The following is a 12,653-nucleotide window of genomic DNA, read 5'->3' on the forward strand; positions in this document are numbered from 1 at the left end:
TGTAAGGAGAGAAACTTGATCTTGTTCCAAGCTCTTATTTGTTATTCATTTCTCAGTTTTATAAAATGTCCAATTTTGCCAACTCTTTGATTTAGCTCTTGCTTCCAAATGGCCTGCACATCTCTGGCCGTTCTCCCCTTGTCCAATTCTATTCACGCCTTTCCATATCCATCTATTGGTTCTAAAGTACCAATGATTTGGTGTCTCTTCATTTACCACCCCCCGTGCCCATGGCTCTTTGCAAATACAGCACTTCCATTAGAACACCTACCATTCTTTTCTGTACTTGGTAGTTTATTTCATCTGTCTCCTCCAGGAGATTAGACTTTCTGAGTCTGAACTTCGCATCCACAGTCATTAGCACAGTGTGTAGCCCTGGTAGGAACTTAAGTATTGGTTACTGAATAAATAATGTGCTAGGAATATGTGCTTTATGAGCTTCTGACTGTCAAATTGCAAGGGGTTGTCTCAGCACTATGTGTTCAGAGTTCTTTTCGTAAGTTCTCTTGACAAGAATTGGAGCACCTGCTCTACCCATGAGCACATTAATAGGCCATGTGGACAAAGGAAAGAAAGTCAAATTCAAAATAGAAGATAAACTGTTTTGAGAAAACTTAAATATTGTTTTAGCCATGTTTAGCCTCAAGGCCTGAGGGTCTGCCTGCTACTTCTTAGTCTCTTTTCTGCAGCGTTGCATCCAAAAGCATAGAAATCCAACATCAAAAGTCTTTGAAGAGAAGGGACTGTCCCCGTGGCCGAGTGCTTAAGTTCGCACGCTCTGCTGCAGGTGGCCCAGTGCTTCATTGGTTCGAATCCTGGGTGCGGACATGGCACTGCTCATCAAACTATGCTGAGGCAGCGTCCCACATGCCATAAGTAGAAGGACCCACAACGAAGAATATACAACTATGTACCAAAGGGCTTTGGGGAGAAAAAGGAAAAAAATAAAATACTTAAAAAAAAAAAAAGACTTTGAAGAGCAATATCGGTCTTCACTGGTATGCCTTAAAGAGACAGCCAAGTTGGAAAGTACATCGTAAAACTATTCGGTAAAACATTTAGTTCCTGTTTTAGGAGGGCATGGGAAGAGATGGAAAAGTATTCAATTTATTTTACAAGGCTGTTACAACCTTGATAACAAAGTCAGAAGAGAAAATCATACGACATTCTTACCTATAAACATGAAGATAAAAATACCATGTTAACAATTAGCAAATCAAATCCAAAGGTGTATTATGCTTAAATAACTGGAGTTTTCGTGGAAGATTATGAAAATTCAAGAAAGAAAATCTGTTCATGTAATTCACCATGTTAATATGTAACAAGGAGGAAATCCAAACACTAATCTCAACAGGTGCCCCCGGACTCTGCTTTAATTAAAAAGCTGACCTAAGCCTAGTGAGGCTTGAAGAAAGAGCTTAAATCTGATCAATATTATTTTATCTATCAGGAATGCTTTCTGTTATAAGTAACAGACAACTCCGTTAATAGAGGCTAAAGTAATGAAGGCAGGTGCCTATCCCAATGTGGAAGGCTGTAGGGTGACGGTTGTAGGGTTCAATCAGCAGGTCAAAGCTGTGAGTGTGCTGGACGTGCATCTCGGGACTCTCTTGGTCTCTTGCTGATGGGCACAGGACAGCTACACCAGCCCCAAGCATCACATCCCTACAAGGGCGTCCCCAGTAAGAAGAGAGGAATATGAGCTAAAATCCTCTCGAGAAGACCCCAACAGATTCCCCGCAAATCTCATTGTTTGGAATTGTGTCATATGACTCTATCGAGCTTTATTTGTCTCACCATCCCCACTTTGATTCTAGACTTAGGCCTAAAGTGGCTGGAGAACCTGTAAGAATAAGACACAGGGACCATGCTGTTTTTCAAACGGGAAGCTAATTGCCCAACACCCACTTTTCCAGCTGGTTTGAAATGCCACTTTTAATTATGTGCAAAGTTCCACTAATTAAATTGTCTTATCCTCAACGTGTATTCTGCTTTTTGGATCTCCTTGTCTATTCTTCCAACAATGCCACTTGGTTTTAATTTCTATAGCCCTAGAGGATCGTTTGATATTTGACAAGTCAAGTTCATCTCTATATTTCTTCCTTTCTCAGATTTTCTTGTAAGTTATTTCTTCTTGATATATTTTATCGTCAGCTTGTCAAGTTTCCTCTAAAAATTTTCTTGAGAGCTTGGCCCCGTGGCTGAGTGGTTAAGTTCGGGCTTTGCCCCAGCAGCCCACTGTTTTGCTCGTTCTGATCCTGGTGGTGGACCTAGCACCGCTCATCCAGCGATTCTGGGGCGGCGTCCCACACAGCAGAGCCAGAAGACACCTCCGGCTAGAATATACAACTATGTGCTGGGAGGCTTTTGGGAGAAGAAGAAAAAAAAAGAAAAAAGAAGATGGGCAACAAATGTTAGCTCAGGTGCCAATCTTTAAAAAAACTAAAACTAAAAAACCAAAAATCTGGTTGAAGTCTTGATTAGGAATGCATTGAATTTATACATGAATACAGCGATTAAAATGAATGCAGTAGATTTTTATGAACTAATGGAGAAAAAGCTCTAAGATCTATTATTAAGTAAAAAAAGCTTGATATACACGGAATAATAATATTTACATAATATACGCTAAATTTTCCGCATGTGTAAATATACTAAATACATGGGAAAATGTCTAGAAGCATATACATTAAATTATTAGCAATGTGGGATTCAGGGGGATCCTCTGAGAGGCCAAGGGTGAGCTTTTTACTTTTTTGGGGGGTATATACCCAAAAGTGGAATTACTGGATCATATGGTATTCCATTTGTAATTTTTTGAGGAACCACCGTACTTTTATCCATTGTGGAAAAAATTTTACATTTTACAATTTTCCCCAACAGAGCACAAGGGGTCCCATTTCTCCACATCCTCGCCAATGCTTTTTTTTATAGTAGCCACGCTAAAGAGTGTGAGGTGGTATCTGATTGTGGTTTTGATTTTCATTTCCCTAATGATTAGTGACGTTGAGCGTCTTTTCATGTCCTTGTTGGCCATTTATGTCTTCTGGAGAAGCGTCTGTTCAAGTCCTTTGCCCATTTTTAAACTAGGTTTGATTTTTTGTTATTGTTCTTACTGTTATGTATGCAAGACTTGTAACACCCTTTTATCCCACCAAAGTCTTGTCCTTTGGCTTTTGAGACATGGTACGTTCCGTCAACTTCTCTGTATTTTTGACCGGGTCTTTCTCCCCAGCTCCTGAAATATAGAGGAGTTCATCAAAGATCAAGAGGCATCTGAATTTCTTCATATAATTACTATAACAAACTCAGAGGTGAATAATTATTTACTAAGTAACTACTATGGGTACAGTTAATTACAGCAGTAACAAATATCTCACATCTGAATGACTCGTATGTGCCAGGCATTTTACACTCATTACTCATTTAATCTCATAAGTTTCTGAGGTGAAGTACTGTTATTAACCCCCTAATACGGCTGGGAAAATTGAGCCACAGAAAGTTCAGGACACTTGTCCAAGGTCCTGCAGTTAACTGTGGGAGAGGATGAGAAGAGTTCCTGTTTGCAAGAAATCAACGTCCAAAGGACAAGACAAGACTAGAGAAAATTAGAACTATGACAGTATTCCTAAAAACACTAATTACTATGTCAACACAAGTACTGTTTATACGGATTTAATTCTTTACTTTTCCGAACAATCTTTAGGACCTCTCTGCACTGCCCTGCAAACAGAATGAGAAATTACGAAAGGAGAAGTCGTAATCACCACTCTAAAGCACCAATTACTCAGCAATGATTTGAGAGTTCCTCTGCTCAAAGTTCGGGACTAGATGATTTTGGTTAAAAGGATCTGGTATTTCCTTGCCCTTAAGGAACTTACAATCTTTGGGGAAGACATGAACATGGGAAATGGTTAGACGAATAAAAGATCATCTAGATCAACCAACCATTTTAAAGTGTGTGATTCAGTGGCATTTAATACTTTCATAATGGCATGCACCCATCGCCATTATCTAGTCTCAGAACATTGTTATCACCCCAAAGTGAAGCTTCATACACACGAAGCAGTTGTCACTCCCCTTTCCCTCCTCCCTGCCAGGCCCCTGGGAAACACAGTCTGCTTACTATCTCTATGAATTTACATTCTGCATAGTTCATAAAAATGGAATCATACAATTAGAGACCTATTGTGTCTGGCTTCCATCACTTTCCATAATGATTTCAAGTTTCATTCCTGTAGCAGCGTGTATCAGTACTTCATTCTTTTGTTTGGCTGAATAATATTCCATTGTATGGATATACCACCATTTGCTTATCCTTAGTTCCACCAATGGGCATTAGGGTTGATTCCACTTTTCAGCTATCATGAATAGGGCTGCTGAGAACATTTGTACACAAGTATTTGAATACTCATTTTTGATTCCTTTGTGGTATATACCTAGAAGTGAAAGTGGGGAACATATGGAAATTTTATGCTTGACTTTGAAGAACCACCAAATGTTTCCACAGAAGCTGAAACATTTTACGTTCTCACCACAATGTCTGAGGTTTCCGATTTCTCTACCTCCTCCTCAACACTTGCTATTTTCCATTTATTTGATTATAACAGACTTAGTGGGTGAGAAATGGTATCTCATTGTGGTTTTGATTTGCATTTCTCTAATGACTAATGATGTTGATCATCTTTTCATGTTTTTGTTGGTCATTTGTGTATCTTCAGGGGCCCATCTTGAACATGTATTCAGGGTCTTTGTCCATTTGTGTGTCCAACCACATTAGGTTGTTTGCCTTTTTATTGTTGAGTTGTAAGAGTTCTTTACCTATTCTGCATATTAGACCCCTATGGATATATGATTTCAAATATTTCCCCCATTCTGTAGATTGCCTTTCAGGATAGAGTCCTCTTTCAGGATAGAGTCCTTGATGCACCAAAGATTTTAACTTTGATGAAGTCCGGTTTCTCCATTTTTTAAATTTCATTGCTTATGCTTTTAGTGTCTTATCCAAGAATCCATTGGCAAACCCAAGGTCATGGAGATTTATCTCTATGTTCTCTTCTAAGAATGTTTTAGATTAGCTCATACATTTATATCTTTGATCCAGTGTGGATGTTTTTCTATGTGGTGTGAGGTTGGGATCCAAGTTTATTCTTTTGCAATGTGAATATCCAGTTGTCTCAGCACCATTTGTTGAAGAGACTATTCTTTCCACATTTAATGGTCTTGATATCTTTGTCAAAAATCAATTGACATAGATGTATAGGCTCGTTCTGGATTCCTAATTCTACTCAGTTGGTCTAGTTGTCTCCCTTTGTGCCTGTATCACACAGTTTTCGTAACCGTAGTGTGTAGTGTGTTTTGAAATCAGAAATGTGAGCCTTCCAACTTTGCTCTTATTTTTCAAGATCGTTTAGGCCATTGGAGTCCCTTGCAATTCCATATGAATTTTACAATTGGGTTTTTCATTTCTGCAAAACTGGCTATTGTGATTTCCCTAGGGATTGCACTGAATCTGTGGATTGCTCTGAGCAGTACTGCCTTCTAAACAAACTTAAATCTTCCAATCCATAAATATGGGATGTTCTTTCATTTATTTGGGTCTTTGTTATGGACTGAATTGTATCACCCCAAAATTTACATGCTGAAGTCTTAGTCTGTGTTGTGGCTATATTTGGAGATAGAGCCTTTAAGGAAGTATAAAGCTAAATAAAGTTATAAGTGTGAGGCCCTAATCTGATAGGTTTGGTGTCCTCAGAAGGAGAGGAGAGACTCCAGAGATCTCTCTCTTGTGCTCACAGAGGAAAGCTTATGTGAGGACACAGCAAGAAGGCAGCTCTCTATAAGTCAGGAAGAGAGGCCTCCCCAGAAGCCAACACTGATGACACTTTAATCTTGAACTTCTAGCTCCCAGAACTGTGAGAAAATAATTTCTGTTGTTTAGGCACCCAGTTAGTGGTGTCTTGTTATGGCAGCCTGAGCTGACAAATACAGTATTCTTTAATTTATTTCAGCTATATTTTGTAGTTTTCAGTTAAATTCTTATACCCCCTTAGTTAACTTTATTCCTAAGAATTTGATTCTTTTTGATGTTATTGTATATGAAATATTTTTTCTTAATTTCCTTTTGGGATGGTTCATTGCTAGTATATAGAAATACAAACTAGTTTTGGAATGTTGATCTTTTATCTTACAACTTGACTGAATTCGTTTATTAGCTCTAACAGTTTTGTGTGTTCTTTAGTTATTTTTTATAATCAGATGACATCATCTCTGAATAGAGAGTCGAATTTCTTCCTTGCCAATTTGGATGTCTTGTGTCCTTCACTTTTATGGGGTAATCATCAACAATTAACCATATTAAAAGTTACCGACCCCTATCCTTTGGTTCTTTGGTATCTCCTTGCCGTCTGACGAATGGTCATTTGCTTCCTGGTATCTCCTCCCACCTAATCAGCATTTGGCTGAAAAATTATGCCATACACTAACCAGAATCCATTTTCAGCTTGAATACTACTGATTATGAACCTGAGAGGTGCTGTGTCAATTCACTTCATTTTTCAGAGATATACCACTTGATAACCTCAGTTTTCTTCTCCTTAGGCCAGATCTCTAGAAGACTATAAACAACTTGAGTACAGAGTAAGGTCTTATTCAACTTTTTACTCTCGCACGGAGCATCACACCTACTATATAGTACAGTGTAGGAGCTCAAATGATATTTGTTAAGTGAATAAGAATAGTGATGATAAAAAATATTAAAAACCAATTGTCGTGGAGAGTTTTGAGAGTCAAATAAACTAATGAACAAGAATGTATTTTGGGAAAAAAATGGCGTTCCAAGGTAAATTATGAGGAAGTTAATTTTGTTTAGAGGGATACTTTCTTCAATTTTGTGGTTGAAATGTATAGAATAAAGAATAAGAAATGAGACTTCAAGACCTGTGAAGTGTAGAAAGCTTACTGACCCTCCCTTCCTCAGCCTTCTCCACGATTCTCCAGTGTCCACATGTATGGATGGACTTCCGATAGCTTGTATGGTTCATGTGTAAACCTTGATGCATCTCCCGCTGTTGGAGGCCCCAAGCAGGTAATGGTGTCGATGCCCTGGGGCGTTCTCCTCAGATCTTCCTTCCATTTCTAAGCCCTGTCTTGGGAGTCACATCCAATCTCTTCTCAAAACGTCCATGGTGCTGTGGCCCATGCTGGGCTGCCCCTATTCTCTCTTCATTCAGGAACTTTGCTTAGGTTACTTAAGGGATCATAAGGGGTTAAGTTTTTATTCAAAAAGTGTGTGCAAGCAAAATTACTTTTTAAAAATTGCTTTTATTTCTCGTAACTTAAAAATGAACATTAGCCATGGACAAAATAGAATACTAAACAAGTGTTGTATGAACAATAAATATATAAATACTATAAACAGCATAAATAGTTCAAATAAGTAAACAAATTATAAAAATTACAAAAGTGTTTTGTGGATTTCTCTGTCCTGAACAACTTGTAAATTATAACACGATATAATTTTATAATAATCCCATACATTTGCTATGACTTATTTTTCATCTGGCATAAAAGTAGAGATGAAGCTTGCACTTTGAGTCTCAGGAAACAGCCATTTAGTCGAGCAGATGAACTGTTTCTAGTTTTCCTGAGGTTTTATTGGCTGAGTTTTCCGGTGAGCTTGTTCATGAAGAGCAAGCACCTTCTGATTTCCACCCTGACGACCTCCCAGGCGCAGCCGCTGTAGTCTTTCTCTTTCAGATACAGACTGATTCTTCGGAAGTACCTCTTCACAGCCAGTGTGGAGATCTCACTTCCCAGGGCTGACTGTTCCGCCTTCGTCTCCTTCCCCAAACATGTCTCCAGGTCATCCAGCTGCTGATAAAGGCCAAGGAGGAATTTGTCCAGGAGGGTCTCATCCCAAGCGGCACGGGAGCCAGTGGTGCTGAAGAGATGGAAGATGTGCTGGAGCATCTCATGCAGCACAGCTGTGGCTTGTGTCTTCCCAAGCTGGTCCCCATCCACAAGTATCTGAGGAAATCGGAAGTCAGCCCTGTCCTTCAGACACGACAGAATGGAGATTCTCTCCATTTGACTCAGAAGTGTGATGGTTTCCTGATTGCCCTGTCTCAGAGGCGGGTCACAGCCCAGAGGGCAGGCAGGGCAGGAGCCCAGCATCACCAGGGCCAGCAGCACAGAGACTGGGAGGGCCATTGGGCAGCTGGAGGGCTCTGCAGGGCTGCCTGAGGGGGAGTCTCAGCGAGCTCTGAGGACTTTGGGTGCTGAGTGCCTTTTACATAGTGAGTATAGACACTTTCATTTTCTGGGTTTTTCCAGTTTTTTGTCCTTTCCTTTCCCTTTCTATTTTTTTTTTAACGAAGTCAATTAAAAATGTGTACTTGTTGACTTGATGGGGCACTCCAAACCACACCGTATCTACACAGTATTGTAAGATAGTTTTCACACCTCCTCGATTGGTCTTCAGTGGAAAAGCCTTGAGAAAGTAGGAGAAGGAAGAAACATTCATACGATAATGGGTGGCTTTTCCATGCCATCAGGATATATAAAAGTGCTTTTAAAAGAGAAGATTTGGGTTTTCCTTAGTTTTTCATTATTTACACTTTTCCTCCTTCTTTAAAAAATTTCAGTTCTATATAGATCTTAAAGATATCTTAAACTCACTGAAGGCATTGGTTTGCAGAGAAGATTTGTCAAAAATAAATAAGGTGAACTTATGGTCTGCTGGGCACTCTGCTGGGTGCTGGTTTCCCTACAAGGTTCAAGTTTGCCTGTGTGTGATTCTCTCTGTTCTCTACCAAGTAGGACCTTCCCCACTGAAAACTCGGCCTCGGTCATTGTGCAGTAATGCAGATCACCTCATCTCCTTGGGTATTGCATTGGCAAGTGCTGTCCTACCTCATACTCAGGGATAACGGGGCCGCAACGGTGTTCAAAGCTGACCATCACATGTCTTCATTGAATCGGTAACATACAGAGTATTTTAATAATATTAATGGCAGCAATCTTCAATTACGCACAGGCTGTCAGCAAAGTGTTTCACAAACATTATTTCATTTAATCTTCACAGCTTCCTGGTGAGATAATTACTATAATTATTTACATTTTGCAAATAAGGAAACTGAAAACTCAGAGGGGTTTCATAACTTGCTAAAAGCTGTGATTTATTTCGGAAGTGGTATTTTGCGCTATACTGTTCCGCCTTCACGTTACTCCTCATTGACCTTAAGCATTCTCCTTTAGCTACACTCTGTACACCCGTAATTGAGTAACCCGTCTAATTATTTGTTTAACATCTAACTACCCTGACAGACTGTAAGCTCCCTGAGGACAGTAGCGCGGTATCCCAGTGTCCAGCAAGGTGCCTGTCACAGAGGAGGTACACAGAGGGCTCTCTGTCCCACAGCAAGTACACAAATGACTAGATGTTCCAATGAGGGAGTAGACATAAAACCTGGGGACCGTGTCAGAAAACGGGATTCGTCTTAAAACAAAGATAGTAAGAGTAAATTTTAAGTGGATACTTTAACCTCCTGGATAATTTATGAAAATATCTCAGGTGGGAACAGGAAGTTTCAAAGAAACAGTAGAACTCAACAAACACATCACGTGAAAGGCAGGACTGGAGCTTAGCAAGTGGAAAGGCAGCTATAGCCCCTTCAAGTGTGTTGTAATGTGTCTAGAATGCACGACTGCATTTTCGGCGACTAGGAACAATGGGAATTGGAGAGTAAGAACCTGCTGAGTGTTTCTCTAAGACAAGAAGAATGTTGTCGGAGGAGACAGCCAAGCTAGTGGCTAGGGCGGTGGACTGTGGGGCTAGGCCTGGGGTCATGTCACAGCTCCAGCTGACACTTGCCATGTGATCTTAGGCACCTCAGGTTTCTCCTCTGTTATACGGAAATGATGGTCGTAACTATTTCACTGCCTTGTTGTGTTGTGATGATGTAGCGTACCATAACGATGCCTGACAAAATGGGCACGCACTATCTGTCAGCTGTTCCCACAATGGAGAAACGTAACCTGACGAAGTTTGGGAACTGGATGGAAGCTGCCCTGAGACGATCTGCTTCCCTTCCTTGAATTCTCAGCTCACTAATAAACACTTTTATTTCTAATCTCATCGCTTATGTGAACATGAGCATGTGTCCCCATGACAGGGAGTGTCCTGTCCAAATGACTAACATTTACTAGCCTTCAGGGAATAGCTAACCTCTCACCGACAAAGAAATCAATGAACAGATTCTCTGATTTAGCAAAGCTGAAAACTAGCCCTTCAGGTAACAGCCTGCCTTCAAGAGCCGGCTGCCCTCCTCTGCACCTGCCTGTGGCTACAACAATCCCACACAGGCTGGTTTGAAACCTGTCTCTCTGTAGAGCTCTTACTCCCTGACTTGGGTAGTTAAGTGACATTTTTTTGTTTCGATAAAGAAGATGTCGTTTCTTTTCTTTCATTTTCAGTGTTGACTTTCCAATTTCCTTTGTGCATTCCTTTTTCACACTGCTGACTTTTACTTTCTAGGAACGTTAAAAAAGAGAGGAAAGTTCTGAGTCTTGAAAATCATCAGGAACTATGTGGCCTCTTCTTTTCCCTTACATTTTCTCTTCCTGTTTTTGCAGCAAACCTCAAAGTGGAAATAGAAAAGATTGCAGGAGTATTAGGACAACTTTTACAAAGTGAAAAGAGAAATACAAAGGAAGAGGTAAGAATTTTAAAATTAGGCAATTTTAAACTTTGATAAAAATAGCAAAAAAAAAAATGTGTTGCTTAGCCATGACTTCGACAAAGCTAGGACAATGGCCTGGGCTGGGACAAACCGTCTGCCACGAAGCAGCAAAGACATGTTCCAAATACTTGAACATCTGGGCGGTGGTGGTGGTTGCACTTTACTCTATGTGAGGGCAGACATGGAGGTTTCACCATCTTGGTATAGCCTGAGCTCAACGTAATGATTGGCACAGAGTAAATACTTGGTGATGTTCTCAATTACATAGAGTAAATAAAACTAAATTTGACAAAATAAATATTGTGCAGCAGAGAATAAGGTGAGAACTATGCCTGTAAAGATCAGGTATCTTTCACATCTGATCAACACTTCCAAGAGGGATATCTAAAGGGAGGAGAAAGAAGATTTACAAAAGAAGCCTAGCAAAACCTCCTTACAAGTTGTTCTTAACATCAGGGAGAAAGATCCAGATGTCCCTATCAATAGTTCAAAGTTGGTTTTTGCTGAGATGATAAGCATTTCCTTGAATTAGGACTTCTCAGCTTTTAATGAATAAATTTCACTTCAGTTGTAAGAATATACAAAGAGTCGAAAGTAATGACAACTTTCCAGGTTCTCGAAGAGAAAGGAAAGTCCAAAATGGGGAAGTACAAAGACCTGGGGAAAATTCAGAGAATGAAAACTCTTGTGCTCAGTATTTAAGAGGCACCTAGACAGAAGATCCTCAGAGAAGCTAGACAAAAGCTCTCAATCTCCCGTCTCAACCAGAAGAGCTGCGTCTTGGCACTTACCAACGGCTTTCTCAGTCTCTTCCCTGATGGCACTGGTGGCGATCTCCTCCAGCCCCGTCTCCTCCATGAGCTGCGACCTGCCTGCGAGCCTTGACTTGAGAAAGCAGGAGACCCTCAGAGTTCTGCACCAGATGGAGACAATCTCTCCTCCTTCCTGTCTGAAGCACAGGACAGACTTCAAATTCCCCCAGGAGCAGCTGGATGGCAGGCAGTTCCCAGAGGCCCAGGCCGCGTCTGTCCTCCACGAGATGCTCCAGCAGATCTTCAGCCTCTTCCACACAGAGCGCTCCTCTGCTGCCTGGAACACGACTCTGCTGGACCGACTCCTCACGGGACTCCATCAGCAGCTGGAAGACCTCAACACCTGCTTGGATGAGCAGACAGGAGAGGAAGAATCCGCCCTGGGAACTGTGGGCCCTACACTGGCCGTGAAGAGGTACTTCAGGAGAATCCGTCTGTACCTGACAGAGAAGAAATACAGTGACTGTGCCTGGGAGATTGTCAGAGTGGACATCATGAGATCCTTCTCTTCATCAGCAAACCTGCAAGGAAGGTTAGGAATGAAGGATGGAGACCTGGGGTCACCGTGAAATGATTCTCCTTGCCTGATGTGCCAAGTCACCCTTGCACATGCTTTTTGTCATTTCAGATGGCTCTTATTTCTTCACAGAATTTACTGAATTTAATTCAACAAATATTTTGTGAGTAGTAGTAAGCAAGAATATGTAAAAAATGTTCAGGTCCTGGAGCATCAGTGCCTAAGAGTGACTGCCCTGATGTTTTATTTTATTGTTTATTAATTTATTTATCTATATTTATTTATTTATTCTTGTGTCTTATCATATTTATAGTTTCATATAAAAGATCTTCGCCTTTTATCATAGTAAAATTTAGAAAACCTCTTGACTTTTCCATTTTACTAAATTTTCATTTTGTTTTAGTTATTAAATTGTCATCAAAGAAAACTTCTGGAGTCTGTTTATCCTTAAAACCTAAACCCAAACCCTGGTTTTCCAAACCAAATCAAAGAATGGAGGTGCTTTCTCTTCGTCACGAGCTCATAAGATAACTCAGGACGTTAAGAAGGAACCTGATTCTCAGTGACGGATGTCCTAGGTCA

The 12,653-nt window shown here is 40.4% G+C and overlaps 2 protein-coding genes across 2 annotated transcripts; one reads left to right on the top strand and one right to left on the bottom strand.

Moving 5' to 3' along the window:
* Nucleotides 1-7,653: 7,653 nt before the first annotated feature.
* Nucleotides 7,654-8,211, bottom strand: LOC103544584 (interferon alpha-2-like). The gene has a single exon (XM_008511398.2). The coding sequence runs from the start codon at nucleotides 8,209-8,211 to the stop codon at nucleotides 7,654-7,656; it is 558 nt and encodes a 185-aa protein (XP_008509620.2).
* Nucleotides 8,212-11,485: 3,274 nt separating this feature from the next.
* On the top strand, nucleotides 11,486-12,123 carry LOC103563151 (interferon omega-1). The gene has a single exon (XM_070590115.1). The coding sequence runs from the start codon at nucleotides 11,560-11,562 to the stop codon at nucleotides 12,121-12,123; it is 564 nt and encodes a 187-aa protein (XP_070446216.1). The 5' UTR covers nucleotides 11,486-11,559.
* Nucleotides 12,124-12,653: the final 530 nt, after the last annotated feature.

This window comes from Equus przewalskii, chromosome 22, assembly GCF_037783145.1.
Source record: "Equus przewalskii isolate Varuska chromosome 22, EquPr2, whole genome shotgun sequence".
NCBI classification, from domain to species: domain Eukaryota; kingdom Metazoa; phylum Chordata; class Mammalia; order Perissodactyla; family Equidae; genus Equus; species Equus przewalskii.